The following is a 16,917-nucleotide window of genomic DNA, read 5'->3' on the forward strand; positions in this document are numbered from 1 at the left end:
ACCTAACCCTAACCCTGATCACTAGTCTAGTGACCTAACCCTAACCCTGATCACTAGTCTAGTGACCTAACCCTAACCCTGATCACTAGTCTAGTGATTACGTTATTCTGTGTTGTCATCATTCAGTGTTGTTTAACAAAGCAGCTGATATTGCCAAAAGCGACAGCAAGCTAGTGGACTGTTGCTTTCACTCCAAAATGGCGGAGACGTAGCGCTGCTACTGGGCACTGGTGTTGCAATGGAGCGTTCTATTGGCTTTCACTTCTTGTCAGTATAAGTTATTTGGTGCAGGTGACAGGACAACAGGAAGCAGGAAGAGCAAGTGACAGGACAACAGGAAGCAGGAAATGCAGGTGACAGGACTACAGGAAGCAGAAAGTGCAGGTGAAAGGACTACAGGAAGCAGGAAGTGCAGGTGACAGGACAACAAGAAGCAGGAAGTGGAGGTGATAGGACAACAGGAAGTGCAGGTGACAGGACAACAGGAAGCAGGCATGATGCTGACCTTGAAGAGCAGAGGAAGCAGCTGGAGCTGCTCTGGGACGGCAGTAGAGAAGGATCGTCCAGCGCTGGCCATCAGCCACTTCAGCACTGAGACACAGGGGACATAACATCACTACTGTACTAGAGGAGACATAACATCACTGCTGTACTAGAGGAGACATAACATCACTACTGTACTAGAGGAGACATAACATCACTGCTGTACTAGAGGAGACATAACATCACTACTGTACTAGAGGAGACATAACATCACTACTGTACTAAAGGAGACATAACATCACTACTGTACTGGAGGAGACATAACATCACTACTGTACTAGAGGAGACATAACATCACTACTGTACTGGAGGAGACATAACATCACTACTGTACTGGAGGAGACATAACATCACTACTGTACTAGAGGAGACATAACATCACTACTGTACTAGAGGAGACATAACATCACTACTGTACTAGAGGAGACATAACATCACTACTGTATTAGAGGAGACATAACATCACTACTGTACTAGAGGGGACATAACATCACTACTGTACTAGAGGAGACATAACATCACTACTGTACTGGAGGAGACATAACATCACTACTGTATTAGAGGAGACATAACATCACTACTGTACTAGAGGAGACATAACATCACTACTGTACTAGAGGAGACATAACATCACTACTGTACTAGAGGAGACATAACATCACTACTGTACTAAAGGAGACATAACATCACTACTGTACTAGAGGAGACATAACATCACTACTGTACTAAAGGAGACATAACATCACTACTGTACTAGAGGAGACATAACATCACTACTGTACTAGAGGAGACATAACATCACTCCTGTACTAGAGGAGACATAACATCACTCCTGTACTGGAGGAGACATAACATCACTCCTGTACTAGAGGAGACATAACATCACTACTGTACTGGAGGAGACATAACATCACTCCTGTACTAGAGGAGACATAACATCACTACTGTACTAGAGGAGACATAACATCACTACTGTACTAAAGGAGACATAACATCACTACTGTACTAGAGGAGACATAACATCACTCCTGTACTAGAGGAGACATAACATCACTCCTGTACTAGAGGAGACATAACATCACTCCTGTACTGGAGGAGACATAACATCACTCCTGTACTAGAGGAGACATAACATCACTACTGTACTAGAGGAGACATAACATCACTACTGTACTAGAGGAGACATAACATCACTACTGTACTAGAGGGGACATAACATCACTACTGTACTAGAGGAGACATAATATCACTCCTGTACTAGAGGAGACATAACATCACTCCTGTACTAGAGGAGACATAACATCACTACTGTACTAAAGGAGACATAACATCACTCCTGTACTAGAGGAGACATAACATCACTACTGTACTAGAGGAGACATAACATCACTCCTGTACTAGAGGAGACATAACATCACTACTGTACTAGAGGAGACATAACATCACTACTGTACTAGAGGAGACATAACATCACTACTGTACTAAAGGAGACATAACATCACTACTGTACTAGAGGAGACATAACATCACTACTGTACTAGAGGAGACATAACATCACTACTGTACTAAAGGAGACATAACATCACTACTGTACTAGAGGAGACATAACATCACTACTGTACTAGAGGAGACATAACATCACTACTGTACTACAATACTCCACTGAGACACACCCTGCTCCTACATGTCTCCATGGCAACCTGCTCCTACCCATCTCCATGGTAACCTGCTCCTACCTGTCTTGAGCAGCTTGATGGCCTGGGTCCTCTCGTCCTGCAAGCCGCCCTCGTTCTCCTCCAGCACGTGGTTCTGGATCTCCTCGTCTCCCTCCAGCAGAGGCTTGAGGTGCTGCATGACGCGCTGCGTGAAGTCAGCCACGCGAGGGGAGGAGGTGGGCTGGACGGACGGCAGGGTCACGTCGATCATGAAGATGTAGGTGAGAACACTGCAGATAGGGGGAAGGGTCAGGAGGGGGCGTGGGTGTGTGAGTGTGTTCTGGGGCGTGGTGTGTGAGAGAGTGTGTGTTCTGGGATGTGTGAGAGAGTGTGTGTGTGTTCTGGGATATGTCAGAGTGTGTTCTGGGGAGTGGTGTGTGAGAGAGTGTGTGTGTGTTCTGGGATGTGTCAGAGTGTGTTCTGGGGAGTGAGAGAGTGTGTGTGTGAGAGAGTGTACAGTTATTGTGGGGTGTGTGTGTAGGTCAGCACACTGCAGAAAGGGAGAGAGGGTTGTGAATGGGTGTGTGAGTGAGATGTGTGTGCATGTGTCAGTCTGGGTCCTGCGTAAGTGTGTGTGTGCCTGTGTATGGAAGCATGTTTGTGTGTGAGTACCTGCCGATGCGCTCCCTCACGTTCTTGTAGACCTGTGTGAGTTTGGGCTCCAGGTAGGCCAGCAGTCTGTGTAGCAGCTCAGGAACCCTCCACTCCTGCTGGGCCAGCCCCCCTTGCAGCACGTACAGCCGACTGGGGACTCACACAGTTACCATCCAGCACTGGCACATCTACAGTTACCATCCAGCACTGGCACATCTACAGTTACCATCCAACACTGGCACATCTACAGTTACCATCCAGCACTGGCACATCTACAGTTACCATCCAACACTGGCACATCTACAGTTACCATCCAACACTGGCACATCTACAGTTACCATCCAGCACTGGCACATCTACAGTTACCATCCAGCACTGGCACATCTACAGTTACCATCCAGCACTTGCACATCTAGCTATAAATAGTTACTATAAGGTAGTGCTAGTTCTATACAGTTAGATTTTAGCAGTGGTACTTCTATATAAAGTATATATACAGTTTCTAGTCACAAGAGCTAATTGCTGGTTAGATATATGTATAGATTTATAGTTGTTACAGATTTATAGTTGTAGTTACAGATATGTAGTTATAGATATATTGTTGTAGTTATAAAGTTAGATTTATAATAGTAGTTATATATATATATAGCTATATATATAGTTGTATTTACAAATATATAGTTGTAGTTACAGATTACTTGTTGTAGTTACAGAAGAAGTTATAGAAATATAATTGTAGTTATAGATATGTAGTTAGACATAGTTATAGATATATTAGGGGTGCTCCGATCAGGATTTTTGGGGCCGATCACCTAGAAGCAGTATCGGCCGATAAAGGTACTGTTTATTTTTTTAAATATTTTTTTTCTTCCTAAATTCTTACAGCCCCTTAGCATTAGTTATACCTTGTACCATTAGTAGTTTGTATAGTTAGACTTGTAGACCACTGTTCCAGATTTATGATCCTTATATGTTGAATGTATGCACCTTTCTGCCAAAGTAAATTCCTTGTCTGTGCAAACTTTCATGGTGATTAAACCCCATTCTGATTGTGATTAATGGGTCTGTTTGAAGCCTTCTATTTATCATGTAGCATTATCTATTCAACTATTCTTAACAAGAATGTATATTAAGTATAACAAAGAATAGATTATAAAATATTATGAATTAACAACAAGTTTTTACGTAGTGTCAGGAAAAATGTTTAACATATTCCACTCTCTTTCTTAGAGACGCAACATAAACCATAGCAGCCTATGCTGGGATATTAATAACTGCTTATAAATAAACACATTTAACTATCCTACCAAATAATAAATTACAAAAACAGAATGAAGTCTTTATACATTTTTACCTTACACTATACAATCTGCAACATAAAAGGCCATAGTCAAAATATTCTATCAATTTTTTTTCTCTAGGTAGGAGACAAAGAACCATGGACAAAGTGCACAGCAAAAAAAAAAGAAAAGAAATCTGATCTTTTGATCGGCCTTTATAATAAATACCGATCTGAGTATTTAAAATGATTATCGGCCGACAATGATTAGCGACCGATCAATGGGCGCACCCTTAAGATATATCGTTGTAGTTTGCAGATATTCCTGCATAGATATATATGCAGCAGATCCTCATATATGGATGTATATGCAGCAGATCCTCATATATAGATGTATATGCAGCAGATCCTCATATATAGATGTATATGTAGCAGATCCTCACCAGGCATCCACGAAGGACCCTCCCTCCCCGTTGACAGGAGATTCCATCAGCAGCTCAAACAGCCAGTGCAGCTTCCTGGGGTCTCTGCTCTCCTGTAACACACACAAGTACACACACACACACACACACACCCCATAATATATTTTAACTCTCCGGGACCACACATGCCACATGGAACTTATCTACATATCTATCTCTCTGCCTCCCTCTACCCCACCCCTGTGCCTCCATCTCTTACGCAGGCGGTGGCGATGCATGTCCCCCAGTCAGTGTAGGTTTCTATGGTGATGTTGTTGAGGGCAGTGCGGAGCAGCGGACAGAGCAGCTCCCACAGGCACTCCACCTGCGGCAGGGGTCAGGGGTCAGACCACAGGCATGGAAGTATGTGTGTGCTACCTTGTCGTAGCTCCAGTGTGTGTATGTGTATGTGTGTGCTACCTTGTCGTAGCTCCAGTGTGTGTATGTGTATGTGTGTGCTACCTTGTCGTAGCTCCAGTGTGTGTATGTGTATGTGTGTGCTACCTTGTCGTAGCTCCAGTGTGTGTATGTGTATGTGTGTGCTACCTTGTCGTAGCTCCAGTGTGTGTATGTGTATGTGTGTGCTACCTTGTCGTAGCTCCAGTGTGTGTATGTGTATGTGTGTGCTACCTTGTCGTAGCTCCAGTGCTTGCTGCCCCTGATAAGACCTGAGATGATCTCGGCCACACAGCGCTGTTTGCTCTCATGAGAGTCACACACCAAACTCTGCAGGTGAGGCTGCAGCAGCGGCAGGAAGCTGTCACCGAAGTTCCGGAACAGACCCTAGAGAAGGAGGAGGAGGGGGGTGGGTGGTGGAGTTAGGAGTTGTTAAAGAAGTCATTGACCGCAAAACCGAGTTTACCTTGTCATCGTTGACTAACGACAGTTCGGTGGGTAAAATGGACATACAGTGAACCTCAAGTCCCATTGACACCTGTTTCCTATAAAAATCTTACAATTAAACTGTAAAATGGTTGGTTTCCAAAAAGCCACCAAACTGACGTCAGTTCGGTGGCTCCACCTTGTTTGGCTCTGGTCTGTACCTTGGTCACGCCCCAACATTTAGATCTCAGACACTAGTTTAGCGCCGAGCTGCTCTGTGGACTTCCATGGTAATTACAAGGAAAGGTTGGAAGTTTAAAAGAAGGAATTAAACACAATTGACAATTTAAAGAAGGATTTGTTAAGCTGCTGTTGCTGAAAAGAGGTGCTGTTCCAACCATATGCTCATCACAACCACAAGCTGGAAGTATGATTTTGTCGCTAACAGTTATCAGCGATGCTAACGTTTCCTGTATCTAGCATAGGTAGAATAATGAATACGTTGAAAATACACACCAACATACCTTACTTAGCAAATGACTCTAGCTAGACGCTGTTAGTTGGCATTAGAAGGGAAGATTACAAAAAATAGACAGAAAAAAAATGTCAGTCTAGCCTATTGCTATCGCCTGTCTATATTATCTATTGAAAGAACTGGAGAGAGGCAGGTGCTCTTGCATTAGCAAGCTAAACTAGTTTACATGGCTACAGTAGGTAGGTGTTTTATCCAGCTGTTCTTGCATTCCTTGCAAATCAGTGTTAATAAAAAGATGAGATACAGCTAGCTAGTATAGCTAACATTGACATTTGCTTATTGCTTAATCGGTGATTTAGAAGACCGTACTGTTCATACTAGCTTAGAACATTAAATGTAGCAAACTAGCAAGCTTGTCTAAAGACACGCTAGCATGCTAGCACAGCTATCCTAACGCCGCCCTCAAATAAACGCTGTACCAAAAATTAACATTGTGTAATAAATGCTGCGGCGTTAATCGAAGAAATACAGTATTTTATTTTCCTGACTGTGTTTCATTCTAATAAATAACCAGTGTTGTCATGTACGTCTACAATTCACGATGCATGTTTGGGTATGTTGCGTCTGTGCTACGCAGCTTCGCTCGTTGTAAACCAACAAATCAGCGTGCAGCTGATTTATATACCGTATGTATAATGTTATATATATAATGATATTATATATTTGATTTATATATTCATGAGCATACCATAAAAGGGAGAACCCCTCTAGCTTCATTCCAGGGCTATTTCACAGGGTTGCATTTGGGCACATAGAACAGCACCCGGGCCATTTTCAGCCCAACCAATGTTACATACCCTATTCGGAGAAGGAACAATGTGAAATATCCAGTAAAATCAGTCAATGACCCCTTTAAAGAAGTTTATTTGGTGAGTATGTGTGTTTATCTAAGACAGGCTGTGTCTGTGAGTGTGTAAGACTGTGTGTGTCCTACCTTGAACAGACAAAACCTGCGAGGGCTGAACTTGTCCTTGCCCTTACGGTCCTCCAGAGACAGGAACTCTATCAGCTGCTTGATGAACAGCGGATCAGAGAAGTGGTCATAGATGATCTGTTCTCTCTAGGGGACACAGACACAGGACACTGCTCAGGGGGGTGTTGGTGGTGGGGGCATCTGGAGGTAAGTATTTTTATGTGTGTGTGAGTGTGACAGTGTGTGTATGTGAGTATGAGACAGTGTGTGTGTGTGTGTGTGTGTGTGTGTGAGAGACACACCTCAGTCATCTGGTCTCTGGTCAGGTCTTGTTTGGGTTGTTCCTCTGGTGGGGCATATGTCATCAGCTTTCTGCACACACACAGACACACACACAGACACACACACACACACATACAGACACACACACACAGACACACATACAGACACACACACACAGACAGTCAGAGTTTGTGTGTGTGGCATGTATGTGAATGTATAGATGTATGTATGTGGACAGTATGTTTGCGAGCATGCGTGTGCATGGGGACAGGATTGTGTCTGCTGGTCTTTCAAAGAGGGGAAGCTCATTTTTGGCCTACATCCTAAAAATGTTCTATTTATCTTGGCTAGTTCACTGGCTAGTTCACCCCTATGACAAGCCTAGCCTACTGAATGAATTAATGAATGAACGTACGATGTAACAAAACAATATTAATTTCGAAGGAGGAAATGTGGAAATTAGGTTAAACTGAAACAAGGAACGTGGTGTATAGTTATATGAAATGTACACTGAAAATTGGTTAGCAATTTCGCCGTAAATACCAAGAAATAGGTTGCTGCAGTTTGTCTTTCAACTACAGTTTCAAAATCAGCGATGGGACTGAGCTTGAATGGCTTCGATTACGTTGTATTAGTGGTGAGCATAGATCATGTTTTAGATTAATCTCACTGTAATCTTGGAATTAATCTAGATTAAAATGGCTCATTTGAATTCCGCCGAAGGCATTCAGAATATGTGTGCTACTGAAATAATGACGAAAAGTAAATCTTTGACAACGGGTTTCTCAAGCCAGGTGAGCGAGGAGATTAGTTAGCTTGGCTGATAGAGCTGTGCTGACGGGCTTGCCTCAGTTGCACTCAAACAGTAGTTTGAAGACAAATCTTCCCCTTTGCTACATCAGTGCTTGGCCCGGCATCTTCCACATTATTTAAGGGATGCTTTGCGTTTAGGTGGTATTTGAGACTGGAAGAACTCGTACAGTAAACTAATTCCGCATTGCACAAGGTGCAAACAACCTTAGTCTTGTCAAGGTTTCCATTGGGAAGCTTCTTAAATATACATTTTCCCTGAAGCAAACCAGGCGGCTTCATAGCTGCATCCATGTTAGCACGTCACGTTGATGTGGTAATTTCATACACAAGGCATACACACATGTTCGAAGACTCGTTCTTGCCCCCTACAGTGCAATTCGGCTAGGTATACATCCGCGCTAAAATATCAAGGTGAAAGTCATCATAGCTTGAGTAGTATAGACCCAGCTCCCAACCCAACTTTGAGAATAGTTTAACGGCGATATATTTTTTAATCGCCCGATAAGAGTCTCACGTTAATGCAGCACGTTAACGCCGATAACAGCCCACCACTACTTTTTATAGTACAACATTACTGTCAATCAAAAGGAGATGCAGTCTTTCGACAGACCCTCCAATCATCACGGGGAAGCCCAGCGTCCAGGTCAGCCCACTCCTCCATTCACCCCCAGAGACGCTGAGCGTCCAGGGCAGCCTACTCCTCCATTCACCCCCAGAGACGCTGAGCGTCCAGGGCAGCCTACTCCTCCATTCACCCCCAGAGACGCTGAGCGTCCAGGCCAGCCTACTCCTCCATTCACCCCCAGAGACGCTGAGCGTCCAGGGCAGCCTACTCCTCCATTCACCCCCAGAGACGCTGAGCGTCCAGGGCAGCCTACTCCTCCATTCACCCCCAGAGACGCTGAGCGTCCAGGCCAGCCCACTCCTCCATTCACCCCCAGAGACGCTGAGCGTCCAGGGCAGCCTACTCCTCCATTCACCCCCAGAGACGCTGAGCGTCCAGGCCAGCCCACTCCTCCATTCACCCCCAGAGACGCTGAGCACCAGGGCAGCCCACTCCTCCATTCACCCCCAGAGACGCTGAGCGTCCAGGGCAGCCTACTCCTCCATTCACCCCCAGAGACGCTGAGCGTCCAGGCCAGCCCACTCCTCCATTCACCCCCAGAGACGCTGAGCGTCCAGGGCAGCCTACTCCTCCATTCACCCCCAGAGACGCTGAGCGTCCAGGGCAGCCTACTCCTCCATTCACCCCCAGAGACGCTGAGCGTCCAGGCCAGCCCACTCCTCCATTCACCCCCAGAGACGCTGAGCGTCCAGGGCAGCCTACTCCTCCATTCACCCCCAGAGACGCTGAGCGTCCAGGGCAGCCTACTCCTCCATTCACCCCCAGAGACGCTGAGCGTCCAGGCCAGCCCACTCCTCCATTCACCCCCAGAGACGCTGAGCGTCCAGGGCAGCCCACTCCTCCATTCACCCCCAGAGACGCTGAGCGTCCAGGGCAGCCTACTCCTCCATTCACCCCCAGAGACGCTGAGCGTCCAGGCCAGCCCACTCCTCCATTCACCCCCAGAGACGCTGAGCGTCCAGGGCAGCCTACTCCTCCATTCACCCCCAGAGACGCTGAGCGTCCAGGGCAGCCTACTCCTCCATTCACCCCCAGAGACGCTGAGCGTCCAGGCCAGCCCACTCCTCCATTCACCCCCAGAGACGCTGAGCGTCCAGGGCAGCCTACTCCTCCATTCACCCCCAGAGACGCTGAGCGTCCAGGGCAGCCTACTCCTCCATTCACCCCCAGAGACGCTGAGCGTCCAGGCCAGCCCACTCCTCCATTCACCCCCAGAGACGCTGAGCGTCCAGGGCAGCCTACTCCTCCATTCACCCCCAGAGACGCTGAGCGTCCAGGGCAGCCTACTCCTCCATTCACCCCCAGAGACGCTGAGCGTCCAGGGCAGCCTACTCCTCCATTCACCCCCAGAGACGCTGAGCGTCCAGGGCAGCCTACTCCTCCATTCACCCCCAGAGACGCTGAGCGTCCAGGCCAGCCCACTCCTCCATTCACCCCCAGAGACGCTGAGCGTCCAGGGCAGCCTACTCCTCCATTCACCCCCAGAGACGCTGAGCGTCCAGGGCGGTTCATAATCGCAGCATGTATCCAATGACCGTATAGTTTGGAAGCATTGAAAAACACTGTTCAAAGCAGCCCCATTGAAGTCCACTGAAGCTGAGCTTCAACAGGGAAATGCACTGTGACACTACGGGAATGTATGAGAAGGAAATCAGTCAGTCGACCTGCTAATATATGTAGATGATTCTGAAAGAACTCGTCTTCGATATGAACGTGTTGTAACGAATTTAAAATGTTATCAATAACAACATTTGACCATGAATTTTTTTAAATGTTAGGGGAAGCTGAGCTTCCATGGCAGTCTTAAAGAAATCGCCACCGGTCTGTGCGGTATATGCATGTGAACAGGATGTGAACAGGATGTGTGTGTGTGTGTGTGTGTGTGTGTGTGTACCGTGGCCAACTGTAATAGCCCCAGTGTGTCTTCTCTATGAACACACATCCATCCCAGTCCTTCTTGCAGCGGGGCAGGGAGCTGCTGTTGTACTGGAGCCACTGGTTATCAGGCCGGTCCCCCGCCTTCAGGCCCCCAGTCTGGGACACTCCACCTGGGGAGAGCATGGCAGGTTAGCATGTAGTTACAGGTAAACAGACAGGGACAGAGTAGACAGGCAGGGTAGACAGGCAGGGTAGACAGGCAGGGAAGACAGGCAGGGAAGACAGGCAGGGTAGACAGGCAGGGTAGACAGGCAGGGTAGACAGGCAGGGTAGACAGGCAGGGTAGATGTCGGAAAAGTTGAAGATGTAACCTTTTATCCTGTATAAGAATGAAACTGTGTTCAGCATTCTATGTGTGCAAAGGGAGGCCTACCCCCAAATGTGAACTCTGGGTAACACTAGGCTTACATAAACAAGGTGACCTGGGCTGACCACTATCTTACTGGAGAGGCCATAAAAGATGTTTAACCTTATCTGTATAAGTGAATCATATGGTCAGCCTAGGAGGGGTCAGAGAACTTTGTAAGTTTCCACTGCTAGGGACGCGCAGACACGTGCACGCGCGCGATACTGGATCGATCACATTGACATCTGATATGCAGGGAAGGACACTTCCCACCAATATGCAGATTATTGTAACTCAGCTGCCTGCATTATAACTGGTCCAGAACTCAGCTGCCTGCATTATAACTGGTCCAGAACTCAGCTGCCTGCATTATAACTGGTCCAAAACTCAGCTGCCTGCATTATAACTGGTCCAAAACTCAGCTGCCCGCATTATAACTGGTCCAGAACTCAGCTGCCTGCATTATAACTGGTCCAGAACTCAGCTGCCTGAATTATAACTGGTCCAGAACTCAGCTGCCTGCATTATAACTGGTCCAGAACTCAGCTGCCCGCATTATAACTGGTCCAGAACTCAGCTGCCTGCATTATAACTGGTCCAGAACTCAGCTGCCTGCATTTTAACTGGTCCAGAACTCAGCTGCCCGCATTATAACTGGTCCAGAACTCAGCTGCCTGCATTATAACTGGTCCAGAACTCAGCTGCCCGCATTCTAACTGGTCCAGAACTCAGCTGCCCGCATTATAACTGGTCCAGAACTCAGCTGCCCGCATTATAACTGGTCCAGAACTCAGCTGCCCGCATTATAACTGGTCCAGAACTCAGCTGCCTGCATTATAACTGGTCCAGAACTCAGCTGCCTGAATTATAACTGGTCCAGAACTCAGCTGCCTGCATTCTAACTGGTCCAGAACTCAGCTGCCTGCATTATAACTGGTCCAGAACTCAGCTGCCTGCATTATAACTGGTCCAGAACTCAGCTGCCTGCATTCTAACTGGTCCAGAACTCAGCTGCCCACATTACAACTGGTCCAGAACTCAGCTGCCTGCATTCTAACTGGTCCAGAACTCAGCTGCCCACATTATAACTGGTCCAGAACTCAGCTGCCTGCATTCTAACTGGTCCAGAACTCAGCTGCCTGCATTCTAACTGGTCCAGAACTCAGCTGCCTGCATTCTAACTGGTCCAGAACTCAGCTGCCCACATTATAACTGGTCCAGAACTCAGCTGCCTGCATTCTAACTGGTCCAGAACTCAGCTGCCTGCATTCTAACTGGTCCAGAACTCAGCTGCCCACATTATAACTGGTCCAGAACTCAGCTGCCTGCATTATAACTGGTCCAGAACTCAGCTGCCTGCATTCTAACTGGTCCAGAACTCAGCTGCCTGCATTATAACTGGTCCAGAACTCAGCTGCCTGCATTCTAACTGGTCCAGAACTCAGCTGCCCACATTATAACTGGTCCAGAACTCAGCTGCCTGCATTATAACTGGTCCAGAACTCAGCTGCCTGCATTCTAACTGGTCCAGAACTCAGCTGCCTGCATTATAACTGGTCCAGAACTCAGCTGCCTGCATTCTAACTGGTCCAGAACTCAGCTGCCTGCATTATATCTCGCACCCCCTCTATCCACCACATCACTCCTGTCCTGCAACAGCTCCACTGGCTCCCTGTTCAGTCCCTTATACAATTCAAGATCCTCCTGTTTACATTCAAGGCCATCCACAACCTCACCCTGTATGTGTCTGATCTCCTCCAGGGTCCCACTACCTCCCGCTCCCTCAGATCCTCTTCCTCCATACACCTGTCTGTCCCCTCTGCCTGTCTCACCACCATGGGGAGTGGAGCATTCAGCCCCTCTGCCTGTCTCACCACCATGGGGAGTAAAGCATTCAGCCTCTCTGCTCCTTGTCTCACCACCATGGGGAGTAAAGCATTCAGCCCCTCTGCTCCTTGTCTCACCACCATGGGGAGTAGAGCATTCAGCCCCTCTGCTCCTTGTCTCACCACCATGGGGAATAAAGCATTCAGCCCCTCTGCTCCTTGTCTCACCACCATGGGGAGTAAAGCATTCAGCCCCTCTGCTCCTTGTCTCACCACCATGGGGAGTAGAGCATTCAGCCCCTCTGCTCCTTGTCTCACCACCATGGGGAGTAGAGCATTCAGCCCCTCTGCTCCTTGTCTCACCACCATGGGGAGTAGAGCATTCAGCCCCTCTGCTCCTTGTCTCACCACCATGGGGAGTAGAGCATTCAGCCCCTCTGCTCCCTGTCTCACCACCATGGGGAGTAGGGATGGGCGTGGTTTATCGAATATCTGGATATCCTAAAGTAAGTTAGTATTCAAATACTTTTTTCGAATACTTATGAGCGTAGTTTAATTTTATTTATTTTTCATTGAAAAACCGTTGCGTCGTGTTGTGAATTCTAATAGTTGTGACGTTAGAAATGATGAAAACCATCAAAAAAGGTAGGCTACGCCTGCGTTCTGCTGCGAGTCTCCTTTCATTTCATTTGGCGCTACAAGAAGCATAGTGTCCTGGCTAAGCAGTACCTCGCAGCAACCTCAATTCCTGCAGTCTTTTCTACGCCGGCCTGCTCGTAAATCAACTCCGTACTCGCCTCTCCCCTGAGCATGTTTACATGCTAATTCTCCTGAATAAAAATGCGTATGGCTAATGCAGTTGTGGCTTATTTATTTTCTTACCAGTAGCCATGTAGAGCTAGCGTAATCGGCTGTTTATGTTTGCATTGTGTGGTGGCGCACCGTATCCGATAGGATTCCGGTTCCAAGTTAATATCCAAGTTAATATGCAATATTTCTCCGTGTGTCTTTCGTTTTTATGGAGGATAGCCTACCCAATGTGTTTAATTTAGTCCAATGTAGCCTACTTTTTATTTCACATAATAATAGGCTAATCGCTTTTCCGCCAAATTAAGAGCCTACGTCTGAAGACGCAGCGTTTTTTTCAAGTTCATTGTCTTTTTGTCATGTTAATAAATTGATCTTTCATTTGTTTTCTTTATTCAACTCTTATTTAATCTAAAAGCTTAACAGTCCCAATTATTGCCAGAATGTGTGGTGGTTCATGTGTTTACTGTATGCTTTGCGTCATGTCAGGCTAATTACATAACGGAACCACATTAACAAAATAGATTATCCGGATATTAGAAACTAATTTCGGATACTATTCGAATAGTGAAATCAGTTCAAATCTCCATCCCTAATGGGGAGTAGAGCATTCAGCCACTCTGCTCCCCATCTCTGGAACTCACTATCACCTCAAATTAGAGATGGGACACAGACTTACTGAGCTGCTGGTAGGGTAGACAGGGTTAGGGTAGACAGGCTGGGGTTCGGACACAGACTTACTGAGCTGCTGGAAGATGACAGGAATTTTCTTGTGTGGTCTCTTGAGCTGCTTCATGATTCCAGCCACAGCAGAGATCGCCACCTGGAGGACGACACAGACCCTGCAGGTAAACGGCATGTAGCTGCTGTATCTGCAGCTCTGCAGCATCATCCAGGGTTACCCTGGAAGGAGCACTGCTTGCAGTGAGGTTTGTGTGTGTGTGTGTACCTTGCGGACCAGCAGTCGTGGTTGTGTGTATGTGTGTACCTTGAGGACCAGCAGAGTCGTGGTTGTGTGTACCTTGAGGACCAGCAGAGTCGTGGTTGTGTATACCTTGAGGACCAGCAGAGTCGTGGTTGTGTGTACCTTGAGGACCAGCAGAGTCGTGGTTGTGTGTATGTGTGTACCTCGAGGACCAGCAGAGTCGTGGTTGTGTGTATGTGTGTACCTCGAGGACCAGCAGAGTCGTGGTTGTGTGTATGTGTGTACCTCGAGGACCAGCAGAGTCGTGGTTGTGTGTATGTGTGTACCTCGAGGACCAGCAGAGTCGTGGTTGTGTGTATGTGTGTACCTTGAGGACCAGCAGAGTCGTGGTTGTGTGTATGTGTGTACCTCGAGGACCAGCAGAGTCGTGGTTGTGTGTACCTTGAGGACCAGCAGAGTCGTGGTTGTGTGTACCTTGAGGACCAGCAGAGAGTCGTGGTTGTGTGTATGTGTGTACCTTGAGGACCAGCAGAGAGTCGTGGTTGTGTGTATGTGTGTACCTTGAGGACCAGCAGAGAGTCGTGGTTGTGTGTACCTTGCGGACCAGCAGAGAGTCGTGGTTGAGGCTCTTGACGAAGAAGAGAACAGCAGGAGCAGGAAGAGGGTGGTCGTCTCTTAGCAACAGGGACAGGAAGCCGATGGCAATGTGCTCAAACTTCCAGGGCCTGGAACACAGGAGTTGTCATAGTAACCACCTGATATCTTCAGATATGACCTTTCACACACAACCTTCAGATCAATCAGTCATTGACACTAGCTGCTCAGGTGACCCAGAGCACAGACATGACCCGACATGACCCCCGCTCCATGTGGGACCTACATGTTTCTGTTGCTGAGGCAGTCCAGGAGCTCCTCCACCAGATTCTCGTACCTCCTGCAGGAACACAACAGTCAGTCTGACACACTCCCATAAACACAGCACCGTGTCTGTCTCTGTGTGTGTGTATGGTGTGTGTGTGTGTATGGTGTGTGTGTGTGTGGTGTGTGTGTGTGTGGTGTGTGTGTGTGTGTGTGTGTATGATGTGTGTGTGTATGGTGTGTGTGTGTGTGGTGTGTGTGTGTGTGTGTGTGGTGTGTGTGTGTATGTTTGTATGGTCTGTGTGTGTAAGGTGTGTGTGAGGTGGGTGTAAGGTGTGTGTGTGTGTATGTAAAGGTGTATGTAAGGTGTGTGTGTGTGTAAGGTTTGAGTAAGGTGTGTGTGAGCAGCTACCTGACAGAGTCAGTGTTTCTGGTGTGTGAGCAGCTACCTGACAGAGTCAGTGTTTCTGGTGTGTGAGCAGCTACCTGACAGAGTCAGTGTTTCTGGTGTGTGAGCAGCTACCTGACAGAGTCAGTGTTTCTGGTGTCTTGTCTCAGCAGGCCGTCAGCCGTCTCCTCCTCGGAGGGCACGGCGTCCAGGAGGAGGGGCTTCCCTGACGTCAGCAGCAGCTTCGCCACGGAAACGCACTTTTCAGGGATCTACAGGTCAGAGGTCAGGTCAGCACAGAGTAGGGCAAGAAAATAACTGTTTCACTTGGTGGCACTGGTAAACGTAGGAGCACCAGCAAAGATTTAGGAGCAAACACTGAATATTAAGGAGCACCACAACTACAATGATTATTTTATTTATTTTGCACGCAGGTTAACTCCTTGTCCCGCGACAATGGAGCTCAGAGAAAATTAGTGACTGACAGCTAATATTAACCAAAATATTAATAAAATATTCATCTTAAATCTGCATTAAAGTTAATAACGTAGAGATGAAGTAATTCACAAAATGTGTTATGTAACGTTAGAACTGTGGTTCTAGGGCCTAGGCCCAACATTTTTGGGGAGAATATGTGACCAAAATTGTCGCAATTTCAAGCCCTGCAGAGTGTGTGCATGTGTGTGAACACTGTGTGTGTGTGTGTGTGTGTGTGAACTGTGTGTGTGTTCAGGAGCGTGTGTGTGTGAACACTGTGTGTGTCTGAACTGTGTGTGTGTACACTGTGTGTGTGTGTGTGAACACTATGTGTGTGTGTGTACACTGTGTGTGTGTGTGTGTGTGAACACTGTGTGTGTGTGTGTGTGTGTGTGTGTGTGTACACTGTGTGTGTGTGTGAACACTGTGTGTGTGTGTGTGTACACTGTGTGTTCTCACAATGAAGTGGATGCCGATGGTCTCGTAGTGACGGTGGATCTTGTCTGCCAGGTCGTCAAACAGGCGTACGATGGAGGGCTTCTCCAGGGACATGGCTGGGCTCAGGCTGCAGAGCACCAGGGCTGGCCACGTCAGGCTGATGCACTCCCAGTCATGCAGGTTGGCCAGACACACCCCTGTGTGGCTCCCCAGCAGGCAGTATAACGCACCCTGGAGCGGGTTAGGAAGACTGGCTAGCACCCATCCTACATGTCTCATTTACATTATTCAATTAATTCTATATATCCACTTATACCCCCACCCCCTCACGC

The 16,917-nt window shown here is 47.3% G+C and overlaps 1 protein-coding gene across 2 annotated transcripts in view; it reads right to left on the reverse strand.

Moving 5' to 3' along the window:
* The window catches only part of psme4a (proteasome activator subunit 4a), a 64,887-nt gene that overhangs the window by 10,725 nt on the left and 37,245 nt on the right, over nucleotides 1–16,917 (reverse strand). For both annotated transcript variants that reach the window (XM_084709094.1, XM_084709093.1), the window contains 14 exons: nucleotides 16,607–16,816; nucleotides 15,806–15,942; nucleotides 15,305–15,358; nucleotides 15,020–15,149; nucleotides 14,241–14,322; nucleotides 10,477–10,630; nucleotides 7,165–7,234; nucleotides 6,884–7,009; nucleotides 5,223–5,375; nucleotides 4,813–4,917; nucleotides 4,575–4,666; nucleotides 2,871–3,002; nucleotides 2,280–2,488; nucleotides 506–591 (listed from right to left, as the gene is read on the reverse strand). In XM_084709094.1, coding sequence (XP_084565220.1) covers nucleotides 506–591; nucleotides 2,280–2,488; nucleotides 2,871–3,002; nucleotides 4,575–4,666; nucleotides 4,813–4,917; nucleotides 5,223–5,375; nucleotides 6,884–7,009; nucleotides 7,165–7,234; nucleotides 10,477–10,630; nucleotides 14,241–14,322; nucleotides 15,020–15,149; nucleotides 15,305–15,358; nucleotides 15,806–15,942; nucleotides 16,607–16,816 — 1,740 coding nt within the window. The remainder of the gene's footprint in view (nucleotides 1–505; nucleotides 592–2,279; nucleotides 2,489–2,870; nucleotides 3,003–4,574; nucleotides 4,667–4,812; nucleotides 4,918–5,222; nucleotides 5,376–6,883; nucleotides 7,010–7,164; nucleotides 7,235–10,476; nucleotides 10,631–14,240; nucleotides 14,323–15,019; nucleotides 15,150–15,304; nucleotides 15,359–15,805; nucleotides 15,943–16,606; nucleotides 16,817–16,917) is intronic.

This window comes from Hypomesus nipponensis, chromosome 11, assembly GCF_054491055.1.
Source record: "Hypomesus nipponensis isolate SF chromosome 11, ASM5449105v1, whole genome shotgun sequence".
Lineage (NCBI taxonomy): Eukaryota > Metazoa > Chordata > Actinopteri > Osmeriformes > Osmeridae > Hypomesus > Hypomesus nipponensis.